The 19,051-nt window shown below is 34.0% G+C and overlaps 1 protein-coding gene across 10 annotated transcripts in view; it reads left to right on the top strand.

The window, feature by feature from the left end:
* CCSER2 (coiled-coil serine rich protein 2) overlaps nucleotides 1–19,051 on the top strand; it is a 170,037-nt gene that overhangs the window by 59,331 nt on the left and 91,655 nt on the right. For all 10 annotated transcript variants that reach the window (XM_016130168.2, XM_016130170.2, XM_016130166.2 and 7 more), the window contains one exon: nucleotides 18,511–18,601. In XM_016130168.2, the coding sequence (XP_015985654.1) occupies nucleotides 18,511–18,601 (91 nt within the window). The remainder of the gene's footprint in view (nucleotides 1–18,510; nucleotides 18,602–19,051) is intronic.

Raw genomic sequence — 19,051 nt, 5'->3', positions numbered from 1 at the left:
CCAAGGTTGGAGTATCTCATAAATTTGGATTTCTACTGGGAGACTGAAAGGATTTGTTTCCTTTCATTGCTTTGCTTCACTTTGCTCTGCTCTTCTCTTTTTTATTTTCTTCCCCTCCCCTCCCCTCCCCTCCCTTCCCTTCCCCTCCCCTCCCCTCCCTTCCCTTCCCCTCCCCTCCCCTCCCCTCCCCTCCCCTCCCTCATTTCTTTATGTCAGTATGGGCTTATATATTTTATATTTTTGGTTCTTATCTATAAACCTATCGTTTTGTTGTTGTTGTTATTATTTTGTTTTTGAGCACTTCTTTTTTTCTTTCTGACACTACTGGATGCTTCAGGCTCATCTTGTATATTTCCTGCCTCAGTCATAGATTCAGCTATTTCTTCTGGCTCCCTTCATTGGAGAATGATATTAGAAACCAAAATTTGGATGTGAGATGTGCTTCTAGTTGCTGTCAGTTGAAAGAGCAGGACAGGTGTGGATATTAACCCTGTGTGTATGTGTATACATATATCTATAAATATTTCTGTATGTAACCACCTGTATTTTAAGCTTGACATGAATTTATATACTGATGTCTCCAACTCTGATCCATTACTACATTCATCATTCTTGCTTCTTCCCTGGGCTTGTTTTTAACCTCCCACTCACTCAGTAAGAAATTTGTTTCTTACCAGCAGCCATCTGTTTACTTAATTGCAATTCTAGAATACATGTATAGTCATTTCAGAATTGTTCATTTGATCCCCATAGGAAACATCATTATCTTGTAGAGTACAGTGCTCATTTAGAGTTCCTTTGCTTCAGTCTTGTAGATTCCATTCATTTTCAGAGTTACTTAGGTCACTACTTTATCACCCTCACCCACTTCAGTGAGGTGGTTTCATATATTTGTAATACATTTAAACTTTTGTCACATTTAAACTTCCAAAGACCCTAACCTCCTAAAAGAATTTTTTAAATTTTGCATGCTTTTAGGTTTAGTTTACGCTTTGTGCTGTAGGGTTTAGCGGATATTGACAAATGCTTAATGTCTTATATTCACTATTACATAATATAAAGAATAGTTTTGTCATCCTAAAATATTTCTTATATTTCATCTATTTATCTTTCCCCCCAGCGAACCCCTGGAAAACACTGATCAGTAGACTACTTCTATAGTGTTGTCTTTTCAAGCATGTTATATAATTGAAATCATATAGCATATAGCTTTTACATACTAGCTTCTTTCATTTTTAATATTCATCTATGTCTTTTTGTAGCTTGATATCTCATTTTTTAATTGATGAATAATATTATATTATATGGATGTACCACAGTTTGTTTATCCATTTAGCTATCAGAAGACATGTTGGTTGCTTGCAGTTTTTGGCCATTATGAATAAAGCTTCCATAAGTATTTACATGCAGGTATTTCTGTAGATAGATGTTTTTAACTAATTTGAGAAAATACCAAAAAATGAGATTGCTTAATCATATGGTAAGACTATGTTTAGCATTGTAAGAAACTGCCAAACTGTTTTGCAAAGTAGCTGTATCATTTTGCATGCCCACTAGCAGTAAGTGAGAATATCAGTTTCCCTGTATCCTCACTGACAATTGAATCTTTATCAGTATTTGGATTTCAGGCATTCTCATAGGTATACAATGGTACTCGTTGTTTTAAATTTGTCATTTCCTAATGACAAGTGATATTGAGCATCTTTCCATATGCTCATTTGTCATGTATATGTCATTGATAAAGTATCACTTTAGGTCTTTTGTTTATTTTAAAATTGATTTGTTATCTTTTTGTTGAATTTTAAGAGAGTTCTTTATATGTTTTGGATATAAGTCTTTTATCCGATATGCAATTTGTAAATATTTTCTCCCAGTCCACGCCTTGGCCTCTCATTCTCTTAAAAGTGTCTCTCACAGGGTAGAAGTTTTAATAAATTACAATTTATCAATTTTTTCTTTCCCAGATCCTGTTATTGGTGTAGTTAAAAAATCATCAGCAATCCCAAGGTCATGTGTTTTTCTACTTTTTTTCTTCAAGAAGTTTTACAGTCTTGTATTTTACATTTTGTTCTGTGATCCATTTTGAGTTAATTTTTGTATAACATCTGCGTTTGGGTTAATTTTTTGTATATACAGTTGACTCTTGAATTTTGAGGGGGTCAGGGCACTGACACCCCACACAGTTGAAAATCTGCATTATTACCTTCGACTCCCCCAAAACTTAACTACTAATAGTCCACTGTTGACTCAGAAGCTGTATTGGTAATATAAACAGTTGATTAACACCTATTTGGTACATTATTTGTATATATTGTGTTCTCAGAATAAAATAAACTAAGGAAAATGTTAAGGAAATCATAAGGAAGAGAAAATACATGGACAGTTTCTATTGAAAAAAATCCTCATATAAGTGGACTTACACAGTTCAAACTCATCCTGCTCAAGAGTCAACTGTAAGTTTGTCTTAAGAATTCCAACATGATTTGTTGAAAAGACTATTTTTTTTTCTTCATTGAATTGCCTGTGTTCCTTTGTCAGAATCAGTTGAATGTATTTGTGTGCGTTTACTTCTGAACTCTGTTCTGTTCTGTCAATCTAAGTGTCTGTTTTTTCACCAGTAACATGCCATCTTGATTATTGTCTTGTGTCTTACAGTAAGTCTTATATTGTGTAATAAGGAATTTAGCTGCATTTGTCTCCAGTTCCTGAGTGGGAACCTGTACATTTTCGGAATTTCCCAAGCAATAAGAGTATTTTTGTCTATGGTAGCCCTTATATTTTATGTTAATGAGGTGGCTCAGGCTGGGAGTAATTCACAATCCACACAAGAAAAACTAGATTTGTAATTAGAGGATTAGAGTGTTTAGTCATGTGATATTAGTCTGACCTTTAGGGAGCAGAGGAAATAGTAGGCTGTATCATGTGGCCAATGATTCAGTCAACCTTCTTATGTGATGAAACTAATAAAAACTCCGGACACTGAATCCCAGGTGAGCACTTAGAGTTAACAATAGTCTGTGCATATTGTTACTCCTCAGTGTGCCAAGGAGATGACCTATTCTGACTTCACAGGAAGAGAACGTGGAAGCTGCCTATTTGGGCCCATCTCAAACCTTGCCCTGTGTGTCTCTTCTTTTGGCTGGTCATGATTTATATCTTTCTTTTTGCTATAATAAAACTACAATCATAAAGTCTATTTCCTGAGTTCTGTGAGTGGTTATTGTGAATGATTGAACCCAAGGGAGTAGTGGGAATCTCTGAATTTGTAGGCAGTTTGTTAGAAATGCAGGGCATGGTAACCCCTGAGCTTTGGCTGGTGGTATCTGAATTAAGGTCAGATAAACATTGTGTCTGTAACTTGTGAAGTTTGTCCAAACTCTGGATGGTTCGTGTCAAAAGTAATTGTAGTTGTCATAAAAAGTGGAATTTGCTATATCAACCCTGGCTCACTGAAACATGTAGTTTGGGAAGAGAAAATATGAAAGGGCAAAGGATGAGGAATTTTTGATTCTTGGGTGGTTATCTAGTCACTCATGATAAGAAACTGCATCTGTGCTGTGATTCATTACTAAAGATAAAACTTATAGAATGGGATTTAGAAATAGTGGTAGATCCAACTCCCAATGAGATAGCTCACTGGATACATAAGGAAATTCAGAATAATAAAAAACAAACTAAACATATAATTCCTTGGTGGTTATTATGTGTAATAGCTAAAATGAAAGTAATAGAGAGTGCTGGGGCTGATTCTGGTGCTGGGCCAAGCTTAGATTTCAGTCAGTCTGAGCTATAACTAATAGCATTAAGGCCACCTGCAGTGGGAAAGATTATTCTAGGACAACAGACTTTGATTGCCAAAAAAGTAGTCTATCTGGGGAGAGGGCAAAACCAAGAAACTACTGAAATGAGGGATTATAGTGCCAAGGAGTGGTCTCATTTTGTGGATTGGGTATCATCAGTTCGCTGAAGACCCTATACTAAAATGAATTGTGAGAATGACTGATTTAGTCACAAAACTTTTGGTTTTAAGTGCTGCAGAATAGGAGAGAATGTTTGAGATGATACAGGACTCACAGTTCACTGTAGAAGAATCACAGATGTCATTATACAGCAGGGTATTCTTAAGGGAGCAGGTAGCTTGGTGGACTGGATAAAAGCTACTGTAAAGTTTGTTTACCTGAGAAGAGGGGACTCTTTCTCCTATAAATGCTGTGTGGAACACCCCAGATAAAGTGGTTGTACACTCTATGGCAAGACATGCTAGATTGGCTTTATGATGATTGGGATATTCATCTATGAACATGCCCCTTAACCAGGTCATGTTAACTGGTCTGATTAAGGGGGGGATACTCTTTTACATGGGCACCCCATGTAACCATACTGCTGTAAAACCAGGTAACTGAGAAACCTTGTCAGATTTGCTGCCATAGTTTTCCTTGTAGATATTAAAGATGCTTAAAAAAAAAAAAAATTAGAGTCTGTTGAAAGGGGAAAGACAGAAAGGGAAGGATTCATCCCATTAGGGATTGTTGTTTTTTAAGAAATGGGATGACTATATTGGACATTGATGAAGGTGAAGTAAAGGTGTTATTGTAGCACTATTTAAGATCAAGTGTACCAGTGGGAGCCAGTCTTGGTTCCAAAGAATTAAAGAGCCCCAAACAACTCTATTTATCCCAGTTTGGAGGAATTTAAGAAGCTGAAAGGCAAAGATGAAAATAAGAAACATGACCTAGAGTCATCTGGAACAATGGTTCAGATTAGTCAAGATGAAGATTAACAGAAGGGCCATGGTTCCTTGGCTCTTACCTCTTCCCCTCTGCAGATTTAAGGTCTTATGTATACAAATGGTAAAAGTGGTCACCAGGTATAGAAGAGACCTTTCTTGACACAGGAGTACCATGTGCTTTGGTATCAAAACCTGTCGATGGCCTAATTGGGGCCACTTTTAGACTGGAAGGATATAGTAATGCATGGGTTGATGGGATTAAGGTAAAAGTTCAGCTGAAAATTGGAATATTTAAACAGGCTTTATGTGAAGTGATTGGTCTCCTTTATCTGAGTGTTTCATGGAAGAAGCTATTATGTTATACTTAGTATTGTAAAACCAAACCTCTTGGTAAAGTCTTAAGGAGGCTACTATTAGGAATGCAAGGGTTGATGGGATTATTGTTTTATGAAGGTCTCAGAATAATTTCACCACCAACAATATAATTACTGAAAATAACTTTAGGATTTAAAAAAATAATTTTCTTCACTTGAAATTGTTTCTCTCTGAATGATTATCCCTGAAGTCGACATACAGTTGGGTTTGTGTATATCATTTTACTTTTGATTTTTAGAGATTCATTTTAGCACTATTTGTAATTGTAGAAGGTTGGAAGCAACTCAGACATCCAAATAATAGTCATATATATTATGTAAGAAAGAGCATATTGCACAGGCCAAGTAGGGGAAAGGGCATGAAGATGTAAATTTTTGTTCAAATTTCTAAAATTTATTTTTTATTACATTTTTTAAAGAAAAGTAAGCAAATGTATGTGTACGTGTGTGTGTATTTATATTATTTACTTCCCTCAGTGTCGAAGCATATTCATTATGCTTTTGCTATTATAAATAATTCATTGGTAAACATTCTTGTCATTTTGTATTTTGGGGATAGATACATAGAATTGTGTTAGTGGATCAAAGGTTAAATGTGCACTTAATTTTCTAAGATATTTGAGCAGTTTTTTTCAAAAGCACTTTTTTGAGGAGAGGGTGAAATTCACATAACATAAAATTAACCATTTTAAAGTTAACATTTCATTAAGTACATTTGCAATATTGTGCAACCGCTACCTCTGCCTAGAGGCAAAACATTTTCATCACCCCAAAGTAAATCTCAAACCCATTAAGTAGTTACTCTTCTTCCACCCCTCTCCAACCTCTGGAAACCACCAATTTGATTTTTGTATGGATTTACCTATTTTGGATAGTTCGTATGAATGAAATCTTACGGATATGTGATCTCTGTGTCTGGCTTCTTTTACTTATAATGGTTTTGAGTTTTATCCATATTGTAGTATGTATGTGGTAGTTCATTCCTGTTTAAAACTGAATGATATTTTATCAATGTATATTCCATTCATCCATTGTCTTCCTTTTGGCTATTGTGGATAGTGCTGCTATGAACACGTGTGTTTATGCATTTGTTTGTGTACCTGATTTAAACTTTTGAGGAGTATATACCTTGGAGTGAAATTGTTGAGTTAGGTGGTAATTCTGTGTTTAACTTTTTGAGAAACCACCAAACTGTTTTCCATAGCATTTATATTCTTGCCAGCAACCTATAAGGCCTCCAGTTTCTTTACATCTTTGACATCATTTGTGGTTTTCTGGTTTATGTTTTTTTTTTTTTTTTAATAGCCATTCTACTGGATGTTAAGTGGTATTTTATTGTAGTTCTGATTTACATTTTCCAGATAAACGATGATGTTGGGCATCTTTTCATATGCTTGTTGACTATTCGTATATCTTTTTCAGAGAAATGTCTATTCAAGTCCTTTGTACATTTTTTTTATTGGTAGTTTGTGATTTTATATATTCTGGATAATAGACTTATCAGATATATATGAATTGCAAATATTTTTCCCATTCTGTGGTTGTCCTTTCACTTTTATGATAATATCCTTTGATACAAAGTTTTTAATTTTGATGTCTAATTTATTTTTTCTTTCATTGATGTCATATCTAAGAATTCATTACCAAATCCAGTCAAAAAGATTTACCCTTATGTTATCTTATAAAAGTTTTATGGTTTTAGTTTTCATGTTTAGGTCACGTTTTTGTATATAGTGCGACATAAGAGTCCAACTTCATTATTTTGCATGTGGCTATCCACCTCTCAGCTCTTGAAGAGACGATTCTTATTGAATGAATATTGGCACCCTTGGGGAAAAAAATCAGTTAGTCATAGATGTATACATTTATTTCTGTTCCCTCAATTGTGATTTTTTGATTAGTATATCTGTCCTTTTGCCAGTAGCACATTATTTTAATTAGTTTAGTAATCTGTGGTTTTGAATACTTGACGCAAAGGTAAGTTTTAAAATCAAGAAGTGTGAGTTCTTCCAAATTTCTTGTTCTTTTTCAATACTATTTTTGGTATTTGGAGCCCCTTACACTTCCATGTGAATTTTAGGATCAACTTTGTCATTTCTGCAGCAAAGGCCATTCAAATTTTGAAAAAGATTACATTGAAAATATAGATCGTTTTGGATAGTAGCCATCTTAATATTATTAATTCTTCTAATCTATGAACACAAAATGTCTTTCTATTTAGCTAGGTCTTCTTTAGTTTCAGCAATGTTTTGTAGTTTTCAGTGTATAAGTCTTTTACCTCCTTTGTTAAATTTATTCTAGGTACAGTTGACCCTTGAACAACATGGAGTTTAAGGGTGTCAGCCACCTTCACAGTCCAAAATCCATGTAAAAATTAAGTCAACCCTCTTCATATACAGATTCCCAACTGCAGATCAAAATTACAGTTGACTCATGAACAACATGGATATGAACTGTGTGGGTCCACTTACAGATTTTTAAAACCCATGTATAAGTGGACTCACACAGTTTAAACCTGTGTTGTTCAAGGGTCAAATGTATTTTATTCTTTTGAATGCTATTGTAAATAGAATAGTTTTTTTCATTTCCTTTTTGGATTGTTTCTTTGGCATATAGGAAAAAAAACAGCTGATTTTTAAGTGTTGGTATTTTACCCTTCAACTCTGCTGAATGTATTATTAGCTCTAGTAGTTCTTTTGTGGATTCCTCGGGCTTTTCTCTTTCTCTAGGATGATGTCATCTGTGAAAAGATACAGTTTTACTTTCTTTCCTATTCATTTGCCTTTATTTCAATTTCTCATGCAATTATTCTGCTAGAACTTTTAGTACTTTTTTGAATAGCAATGATGAAAGAATACATGCTTGTTTTGTTCCTGGTTCAGGGAAAAACTTCCTTCACTATCGAATATGTTAGGTGTGGGTTTTTCATAAATGCCCTTTATCATGTTTAGAAGGTTCCATTGTATTCCTAGTTTTTGAGTATTTTTATTGTGAAAGGATGTTCAGTTTTATCTCATGCTTTTTCTGTATCAGTTGACATGATGATGTGTTTTTTTTTTTCTTAATGGGGTGTATTCCATTGATTGATTTTCATATATTGAACTATTGCACTCTTGGGATAAGTCCCACTTTTTTTTTGGTCTTTAATTTTTTTGATATGCTGATTGATTGAATTTGCTTGTATTTATTGGTGTTTTTACATTTGTGTTCATAAGGATATTGGTCTTAGTTTTGTAGGTTTTTGTCTGGCTTTCTTATCAGGTTAATTCTGGGCTTAAAGAATGAGGTAGGAAGTGTTCTTTTTCTTTCTTTTCTTCTTCTCCTTCTCCTTCTCCTTCTCCTTCTTCTTCTTCTTCTTCTTCTTCTTCTCCTTCTTCTTCTTCTTCCTCTTCCTCTTCCTCTTCCTCTTCCTCTTCCTCTTCCTCTCCTTCCTCCTCCCTTCTTTTCTTAATGAGCTTGGAAAAGACTGGTGTTAAATTCTTTCTTAAATGTTTGATAGAGCTCACCAATTAAACCATCTGATTTAGTAGTGTTCTTTATTGGGAGATACTTGAATACTGATTGATTGTGACTCTTGTTATTAGTTAAGATTTTCTGTATTTTTTTTGTTGTTGTTATTTTGGTTATTTTTATGCTTCTAGAAATTTGTCCATTTACCTTAATTAATTTGTGTACTGTTGTTCATAGTATTCTCTTAAAATCTTTTTTTTCTCAGTAAGGTTGGTAGTAATGTCCCGTTTCCCCTATGATTTTAGTTACTTGTATGTATGTGTGTGAGTGTGTTTCTTTGTTAGTATAGCTAAAGATTTGTCAGTTTTGTTCTTTTGTTCTTTTTGAAAAACCAAATTGCTTTACTCTCTTTTTTCTATATTCTATTTTTTTCCTGCACAAATCTTTATTTTTTTTCTTCTTCTAGCTTTGGAGAAGCTGCTACTGGTCTAGATATATAAGCTGTAAAGTTAGGTTATTGATTTCTAGATTTTTCTTCTCTTTTAACATAGGCATATGCTGTTATAAATTTTACCTGAGCACTGTTTTTGCTACATTGTATAAGTTTTGGTATGTTGTGTGTGTGTTTTTTTAAGTTTTCTAATTTCTCTTGTGATTTGTTCCTTTGATTTATTGGTCGTTTAAGAATATGTTATTCAATTTCCACATATGTGCATTTTCCAGATGTCTTTCTGTTATGATTTATAATTTCATTATGTTTGGACCAAGAATATTCTTCCTATGATTTTTGTCTTTTTAAAATTATTGAGAATCATTCTGTGAATAACATATAGTATATCTTGAATAATACTCCATGTACATATAAGAAAAATGTGTATTCTGCTTTTGTTTAATGAATTTTCATTATATATTTGTATATCTTTCAGGTCAAGTTGATTTATGGTATTGTTCAAGTCCTCTGTTTTCATAATGATCTTCTGTCCAGTATTCTATTATTGAAAATGTGGTATTGACTTTTTATATGTTGTCACAGAACTCTATTTCTCCCTTCAAATTTGCCAGTATTTGTTTTTTGTAACTTGCTCTGTTAATTGATGCATATGTGTCTATAATTGTTATATCTTCTTAATTCACTTCTTATCAATACATAATATTCTTTGTCTCTTGTAACAGTTTTTGACTGAAGTATTTTGTCTAATACTAGAGTAGCCACTCTGTCTTTTCGTTACTATCCACTTATGTTTACAGTGGTCACTAATAAGGAATGACTTAATTATATCATTTTACTGTTTGTTTTCTGTATGTTTTATACTTTTCTTATTTCTCATTTTCTCAATAATTGCTCTTTTGTGTTTAATCCATTTTATCTGTAATGTACCATTTTGATTCTCTTCTAATCTCCTTTTTATGTATATCTAAAATGTTTTATTTTTGGTCATCTGGAAATTACACCGAAAATCCTAAATTTATATCAGCCTAGTTTGAATTAATACCAGTTTAGCTTTAGTAGGAAACAAAAACTGCTTCTATGTAATGGTGTTCCCTTTATGTTATTATCACACAAATTATATCTTAATACATTATATGCTCATTAGCATGGATTTGTCTTTTAAATCATATAGGAATAAAAAAGTTATAAACCAAAAGTACAATTATACTAGGTTTTATTATTATCAAGTAGTTCTGGAGGGCTTTTTTTGTTGTTGTTGTTGTTGTTTTTTTGGTGGGGGTGGTTTGTTATGGCTTCAAGTTTTTTTCTGTTGTTCATTTATTTCTGCCTGAAGGATTCCCCTTAGCATTTTTTAATAAGGCACACTTACTAGTTACAAATGCTTTGGTTTTTTTTGTTTGTTTTTAATCTTGTTATTTCTTAATTTCTTCTTTATTTTTGAAGGATAGTTCTCCTAGACATTGAATTCTTGGTTGAGTTTTTTCTTTCAGCACTTTATGCCATTCCACAGCCTCTGACCTCATGCTTTGTGATGAGAAATTGGCTTTTAATCTTACTGTGGATCCCTTGCATGTAATAATACATTGCTTCTCTCTTGCTGCTTAAAGTATTTTCACTTTGATTTGGCTTCTGACAATTTGAAAATAATGTGTCTTGGTGTGGTTATCTGCATTTATCCTTTTTGTAATTCATTTTGCCACTTTAATATGTCAATTCATGTTTTTTTTTTTTTAATTTGAGAATTTCTCATCCATCTTTTTTCATATATTCTTAATTTTTATTCTCTCTTCCTCTTGAATTTCTCATCATACATATGTTGGACTGTGTTATGTGTCCTAGAAGTTTCTTGAGCTTTTTATTTTTCTTCATTTTTTTTCTTTCTTATCAGCCTGAATATTTAAAATTGACCAATCTCCAGATTTGCTGATTCTTTCTTCTCCATGCTGAAATCTGCTATTGAAACTCTCTAGTTATTTTTTTCCCCATGAAGACCAAATGAAGTAATAGAGTAATAGGCATGCTTACCATAGTACCTAGAATCAGGTAGGTATGAAATAAATGTAAGTTACAACTGTATAATTCCTCATTTCTTAAGAATTTTCAGTTAATTTTCCTTTCTTTCTAAATTTAAATTGTAGTAAAAAAAATTACATACAATTTACCATCTTAGCCATTTTAAAGTATACAGTTTAGTAGAATTATGTCCATATTTTGTGTAACAGATCTCTACTACTATTTTTTTTTTTTTATCATGTGTAACTGAAACTATATTTGTAAACAAAATCCTTTTCCCTCTACCCCCAACCCCGGCAGCCACCATTGTACTTTGAGTTTCACTACTCTAGGTACTTCATTTAAGTGCACTCATACAGTATTTGACTGGCCTTTTTCATTTAGCATAATGTCCTCAAGGTTTATCCATTTCGTTAACTGTGACAGGCTTTTCTTCTTTTCTTCTTCCAGTATATGGATATACCACATTTTATTTATTTATTCATTTGTTGATGGATATTTAGATTTTTACCTCATGACTTGTGAATAATACTGCAGTGAATATGCATGTGTAAATATCTCTTTGAGATCGTGCTTTCAATTATTTTGGATTTATAGCCAGCGGTTTAGTGAGTTTTCATTTAAGTTGTTATCCTTTCACCTCTAGAATTTCTTTTTTTTCCCTCCCTTTATGTTCTACTCTTCACTGATATTCTGTACTTGGTTAGATATCCTTTGCCTGTGGTTTTCTTTAGCTCTTGGAGCACATTTAACACAGTTGATTAAAGTCTTTGTCTATTAAGTTCAGTGCTTGGGCTTCCTCAGGGATCATTTCGGTTAATACTTTTTTTTTTCTGTGAGTGGATGATATTGTCTTTGCATGCCCCTAAGCTTTTGTTGAAAACTGGACGTTTTGAATATTTTAATGTGGCAACACTGGAAATCATGTTCACTGTCCTTAGGGTTTGTTTTTGTCATTTGCTATATGCCACAGCTGTTTGCTTTTTAGTGACTTTTCTAAACTACTTTTGTAAGTCTTCTTATTGTGTGTGGTTTATGAAGGCAGAGTTACTTTATGTGTGTATGTAGTATTTTATACAGAGATTTTCTTGAATGCCAGAAGCCGAAAAAAGAAAGAAGAGAAGAAGGGAGAGGAGAATGAGAGGAAGAGGGAGGAAGAGAAGAGAAAGAAGGAGAGAGGCAGGCTGAGAAAGAACAAAGAAATAAAAAGGAGAATTAAAAAAATCTCAGTCAAAATTTAAAGAAAACCTCTCATTGTCTTTGCATACTTGCTGTTGGGGTTCTCCTTCAATGCTTAGCCTGACCATTTACACTATATCTTAGCCTTCACTTGCTATGTATTCTGAGCTTAGAAATCAGCCAGAGTTGAATTAAGGTCTTTACTCAATGCATTTTACCTCAGTCATTTTTGTGGCTTTCTAAATTCCTCAGTATACATGACACTTTTGAATTACCTAATTTTCCTAAAAGCTCTCTCTCCAACCTTTTCTCTCAAGCTCTCAGCATACGTTTCAACTGTCATATTTTGGCCTATGGTGATTGTGGATTTTTGTTTGCCTTAAAGTGTATTTGAGTAATACCTGATGCTTTTCTGACCTGCATGGATTCCAGGTTAGGCAAAACAAAGACAAGATCTTTGTTTCAGTTATTCAGGTAACCCAGACAGGTTAGGGTAGAATAAGGTCTCTACTGCAACTCTTTGGAACCAGGGACCAGGGTCCCAAATTAGGATTAAGGTCTGCTATCTTGAAGTCTATAGTCAAGCTGGGGAGGGACATAGAAAATCCAGTCTCATTGATGTTGAGAATGCAAACTGTAAAGCAACTCTAGGAAATGGTTTAGCAGTTTCTTATAAAATTAAACATGTACTGACTTCATCACCCAGCAATCTCACTCCTAGGTATTTATCCTAGAGAAATGAAAGCTTATAGTCACACAAAAACCTGTACATGAATGCTCATAGTAGCTTTATTTAAGTAGCTAAAAACTGGAAAAGCCAAAATGTCCTTCAGTGAATAAATGGATACACAAACTGTAATATATCCATGCAATGGGTTACATACTATGTGATTCCATTTATATGACATTGTTAAAGATAAAACGATGGAGATGGACAACAGAACATTGTTTGCCAGGGGTTGTGGGTGGGTGGAGGATGTGACTATAACTGGATAGTACAATGGAATGTTTTTGAGTGAAGAAACTTCTGTGTCCTGATTGAGTTGTTGTTTATACAACTGTTGTCTATTTAACAATTCATAAACTATATGACAAGGAAAAATGAATTTTACTACATGATAATTAAAACTAATGATTGTGCCATTCATTTGTCGAAAACATTTAGACTTTCTCCAGTTTATTAGTGAAAAAAAGTTCTTGAAGGAAAAACTGGCCCAACATCTTGTAGTTCACTCTCTTTAAATGGAAAACATTCTCAGTGGCCAAGGGAGCTCTGTGGCAATTCTACTAATGTGTCTGCAGAGTTTTAATTCCAGTGAGTCTTGTGGGAGACTCTGGAAGCCAGTGAGATTTAAGTTTACATTATCATACACCCATCTAATGGTCGTGCTAGATGGTCTCCCAGTTAAAACAAGTGAATGTGGATGTTGACTCCCAACCACTATAGGCTTGCCAGTTAGAGAACCTGCCACAACAAACATGGAACAGAAAGTCTTTCCTATGTTAACCAATCCCCTTGCTGCATGGCTTCCTTTTTTCCCCTATAATAATGCCGTTCTTAGACTGTGCAGATGACTGGTGAAGAAAAAAACTATTAGATTAATTGTTTTCCTTCTCTCTTTTTCTGGTCACTTACTGAAAGGTCTTTTCATATCTCTGTTATAACTCTTCTCAAAATCTGATATTAGAGAAACAGAGACCTGTAAATATGAATAGGAGAAAGATTGTCTGACATAAAATAGAGTTCAGTCTTCTCACTCTGCACTGTTTCTCTTGTCATACTCACTATTGAATATCTTTCGGTTGTCTTCTTTATGGTGATGACTCCTCACACCACAAATCTCTTTGCCAACCTCCACAGCCCTCTATATTCAGTTATCTGCTGGACATGTCTTCCTGAAGATGCAGCAAGCATGTCAAAATATCAGGTTTTAAAAATAGGTATTAATTCTTTTATCTCCTACCAGATCTGGTCTTCTTTTTTTATACTTTATTTTAGTGGCTAGGAATCATCCATCTGTTTCTCAAGGCAGGAATCAAGGAGTCATTCATGGCTCCCTTCTTATTTCTCAGTTAACTTTGATTCTATAGAGCCTGACTTCTCATTATGTCTTATGACATTGATTAATATCAGGCCACCATCATATGTCATATGATTTCTGCAACAGCCACAAAACTGGTTTTTCTTTCCCACTTAAGTTTATTCTCTGCACTGCAGTCAGAATACTATTTCCTTAATGCAAATCTGAATTTGTCACTTCTTGAAACTCCTCAGTCATACCCCTTGTCATTGAAATAAAGTCCAAACTCTAATATGGCAAAATGGTTGTTCATGATATAGATATACTTTTCTCTTCCCCTCATACACTGTGTTCGAGTATTGTCTTAGCATGGGCTACTGTAACAAAATATGTAAACTGAGTGGCTTAACCAATAGACATTTATTTCTCACAGTCCTGGAGGCTGGAACTCTAAGATCAAGGTGCTGGCAGATTCATTTTCTTGTAGGGCCCTCTTTCTTTTTTGCAGACAGCTGCCTTATCAGCGTATCCTCAGGTGGCCTGGCGAGAAGGTGTGCTCTGATCTCTTCTTATAAAGACATAGTCTCATCATGGGGTCCTTACTGTCATGACCTTGTCTAAACCTAATTACCTCCTAAAGGCCCTGCCTCCTGATATTTTTATATTGGGGTTTAGGGCTTCAGTATATGAACTTGGTAGGGGAGGAGCACACATTCAGTGTTAATGAGCCACTCGCAGTTACTTGAATAGAGCATGTCAGCAAACTATGTCCTGTAAGCCAAATCTGACCAACCACCTGTTTTTTCACAGCTTGCAAACTATAAATGTGTTTTCTACATTCCAAGTGGTTACTCTTTAAATGGTTAGATAAGTACCTACATCATATACTTAATTTTGTCTGTAGGCCTGCAGTCTAAAGTACTTACTTCCCATCCTTTAAAAAGTTTTGCCAACACCTGGAATAGGTAATGCTTTATACTTTATGCAGAGGTATTCTCTTCATGTTCTGGAGGCCACATTTGCTTTTTCTTTCCATTGTCTCTGACTTGGCTTTGTTTTAGGTTGTCTCTGATTTGCCAAACTTAGATGTCCATCTATGTGCTCTCATGGTACTTGAGCAGTTACCATATTGTAAAGGAATTGTCCGTGGGAGACAGCCTTGGAGGGTTGTTGTGACTTTCTTAAATTAACATTTGTTAAGTAGAGCTCAGGGATGTTGGTTGGTGACCTCCACTTTAACAATAGACCGCAAGGGAAATTGAAATAGAGAAGTTTATTACAAGTCCTAGAGGAAATACATGGCACACCTTGAGGGGCTACTTAGGGAAGTACATAGCATACCTCAAAGGGCAATACAGGTGCAGACAGAGGCTGCATGTGCTTTTATTCGGGTTTGTGGCTGGAGTGTTTGGCGTTCCTGGGCTAAGGCTGGGTGGGTAAATTCAAAACAAAAAGAGCAGGATTGATTTTGGTCAGCTAGGAGTTCTCATCCAAAGGCTGCACAGGAGAAGGCTTTGGGAGTTGGGGGACACTGTTGCTTGCAAGAGCTGCTGGGGAAGTCATAATAGGAACTTCTATTTACTTGTGACTCCAGGGCTATTATCTAGGCATGTGCTCATAGGAAGGGCTAGTTTGAGTTCAAGGTCTCTGCAGGCTGCTTGGCCGAGCAAAATGGATGCCGATGCAGCAGTATCTTGGAGTAGTTTAGTTAAACTCTCAAAAAAGTTAAGGATTGTCTTTTTACTTGAGTATAACCTGTTCCCAGAATTGTGCCTTGCATATATTGATTTTTATCTCTATCGAATTATTGTAAATGTGTCTCATGGTTGCCACATGAAGAGGCAGGGTCAACTCCCTTCCTGCCACATTTGTTCAGATGTCAAGAACAGTGGTGCTGCACATGTTCCAAGAGAGTGTGAAAAGATTTATTACTCATATAATGAGATTTTCTAGGAGAGCAAGGAAGGTACCCAAACCAGTACAGAATGTAGAAGGGGCAGGTAGCTCTGGCTTTCATTGTGGTTAGGGGATAGGCTGGGTTGAGGATTCTTATTAACAGGTTAGATTTGTGTGGTTTGAACTTCTCTGTTGATGCCAAGGGAGGTAGACTTTTTCCAACATTAAATTTTGCTTATTATAAAAGTACTATATCCTTATTACAGAAAAAATAGATATGAAGAACATAAGTACATATTATCTCACATAATGGGAAATTATAACAATTCTTTGGTTTGTAGTCATCCAAATATTTAAATGTGTTTTCAGCATCAGAGATGGAGTCATGCATGCATATGTAGTTGGTCTCCCCCCACTCCCATTTTATAGAGCTTCTTTCCATGTTACTGAATAAATTTCTGAAACGACATATGTAATGATTTTTTGATGAGCATTAACTTGAGACATATGGATTGTTTTCCCTCCTCTGTAACTATTGCTAACTGCATTCCCCTTCCTTTTCCACTGTTTTTTTTTTAAAGTAACTTTTCAAAACGATATTATTCCCTCACTTTTACATTCATTAGAACAGGCTCATTTCCATTCCTTAAGACTGCTTTTTAAAACTTTTATTATAAATGAAACAGAAAACTGCACAAAGAGTTAGTTATTAGAAGTTGAACACCTTTTGGATGGACAGTGGTAGTAGTGCTCCTTTTGCCGATTGGTGAGTCTTAGCAAACCCTGCTCAGGACTTAGAAAATGAAGTTCTAGTATCTTTGATTCTTTGCTGTGTCCTTAGTTGTCAGATCTGGCCTGGGACACCTAGCATCATTTTGTTTCATATATACTCATATATACACAGTCAAATGTTTTTATAGAGGATATGATTTTGAGAGGTAAAATTACATCAATCATAATGCTTATTGTAGAAAATGAGAAAATACAGGTACTCTAAACAAAATAAGAAGAAAAACTCATAATTCTAAAATAGAGAGTTAACCAGTGTTTGGTTTCCTTCCAGCTTTTTTCTATGCATATTATAATTTTTTTTTTTTTTGGTAAAATGGATAATCCTGTACATGTAGTAATAGAGACCTATTTTTTTTTTCAATTGTCATCTAGGATTTTTCAGTAGAAGGAATTTATTTTTTCTTTTAAGATGTAAAATATCTTGTGTCATACTGATATTTTGCACTTATGTTAAAAAACATAGTTTTTATTTAATTTCATTATTTTTTACATTTTAATTTCTTTATTCCTAAGGTGAGAATCTACACACACCAATACAACTTCTTTCATTTATACCCATGTATAAACAACGATCTCAGACTAATAACTGTATTACCATCCATATTCGTAATCACTGAAAACAGGTTGAAGATTTTTTCCCTCACTTGAAATAGTTTTTCTCTGAGTGTTATGCTATCAACTTGATACACAGTCAAGATCCATTTATTTCAATTTACTTTTGAAATAAATATTTATTGAAATACTCTTTTTAAGAGCAAAAGATTAGAAACAACCCAGTTTTTTGTTTTGCCCTAACATCTTTCCATGTCCATAAATATATTTTTATCTTTTTAAAATAACATGATATTCTGTTGAGTATATCATACTTTTTGTTTAATCATTTTTCTATTCTTGAACATTTAGGCTATTTCTCATTTTTTGCCATTCTGAACAATGCTGCAGTAACCATACTTATACATTACATTTTCTGGATTTGTTTAGTTCTAAGTCATAAATTCTTAGGAAAGAATAGAATAATCACATTGTAAAAGCATTTTTTGGGTTATTTTTACATAAGTTGTTCAATCCCTAGAGATGGTAAAACACAACCTCCCACACCAAACAAATAAATTTTAGGAGATTCTTTACTATTTTTGATTATTCATGTTATCAGGGAAGTTGTTAAATACATGGACTCAGGAGGTAGACCACTTGTGTTCATATCCTATTTTTACCAGTTATTTAGGCTCTCTGCATTAATTTCATCACATAAAATATGGGAATTGCATTAGTCATGAAACCATAGGGTTATATTGAAGGTTAAATAAATATTTAATTTTGTAAGGTGCTTACAGCAATATCTTGTAGATAGTGAGCACTGTGTACGTTTTTCAAAATAAAATAAAAATCTGGTGAGGTGGAAGACACAGAAGGATGTTACACAAATAGCTTGATCAGGTAAACCAGTTGAATCGTCTTTTATTTAAGTAATTTTATTTCTAAAATCTATTCTTACAAGACAAACATTGAGTGGATTCAGATTATCATTTAGTCATATTTTTGGAATTAATGATTACATACATCCTTAAGCTAGGTTATAGCATTTTTTACTGCTTTTATTCACAGGATATTCTGAATAATCTTGAATCATGTGACCTTGAGGATGATGACCTTATGCTTGATGTGGATCTCCCTGAGGATGCACCTCTTGAAAATGGTAAGTAGTGACAATATTGAACCTCCAGAAACATACTTGATATGTGTTATTTATAAACTTCCCAGTGATGATGGAGGAAGCCTGTTCAGACTGAAAATCTATCTTAAGTGAGGTTAAATAGGTTCATCGCAAATTCATTTAAATGTCTAAAACCTGATTTTGTAGGTCTTAAATATAATTCTGTATGATCCAAATATTGTAAACCTGTACCACAAAGTAAATGGTAGACAGGATTTGACCTCTTGTCCTATATACATATGTAATTTTTTCTCCCTTTGTCTCATTTTGATTCTAAGAATAAATACATGTAGAAAACCGAATATCATTTGACTTGTGAAACCAGTAAAACTCATTTATTTGATAAATATTTTAAGAAGATAAACTCTGGGAAAATGGTGAATGAATCATTTTATCTTTTTTACTCCCAAATTCAGTCTGTCTTCTGTGGAT

The sequence above is a fragment of the Rousettus aegyptiacus genome, unplaced genomic scaffold (assembly GCF_014176215.1).
Source record: "Rousettus aegyptiacus isolate mRouAeg1 unplaced genomic scaffold, mRouAeg1.p scaffold_m13_p_6, whole genome shotgun sequence".
Taxonomy (NCBI): domain Eukaryota; kingdom Metazoa; phylum Chordata; class Mammalia; order Chiroptera; family Pteropodidae; genus Rousettus; species Rousettus aegyptiacus.
This window is presented reverse-complemented; position numbering and strand designations above follow the sequence as displayed.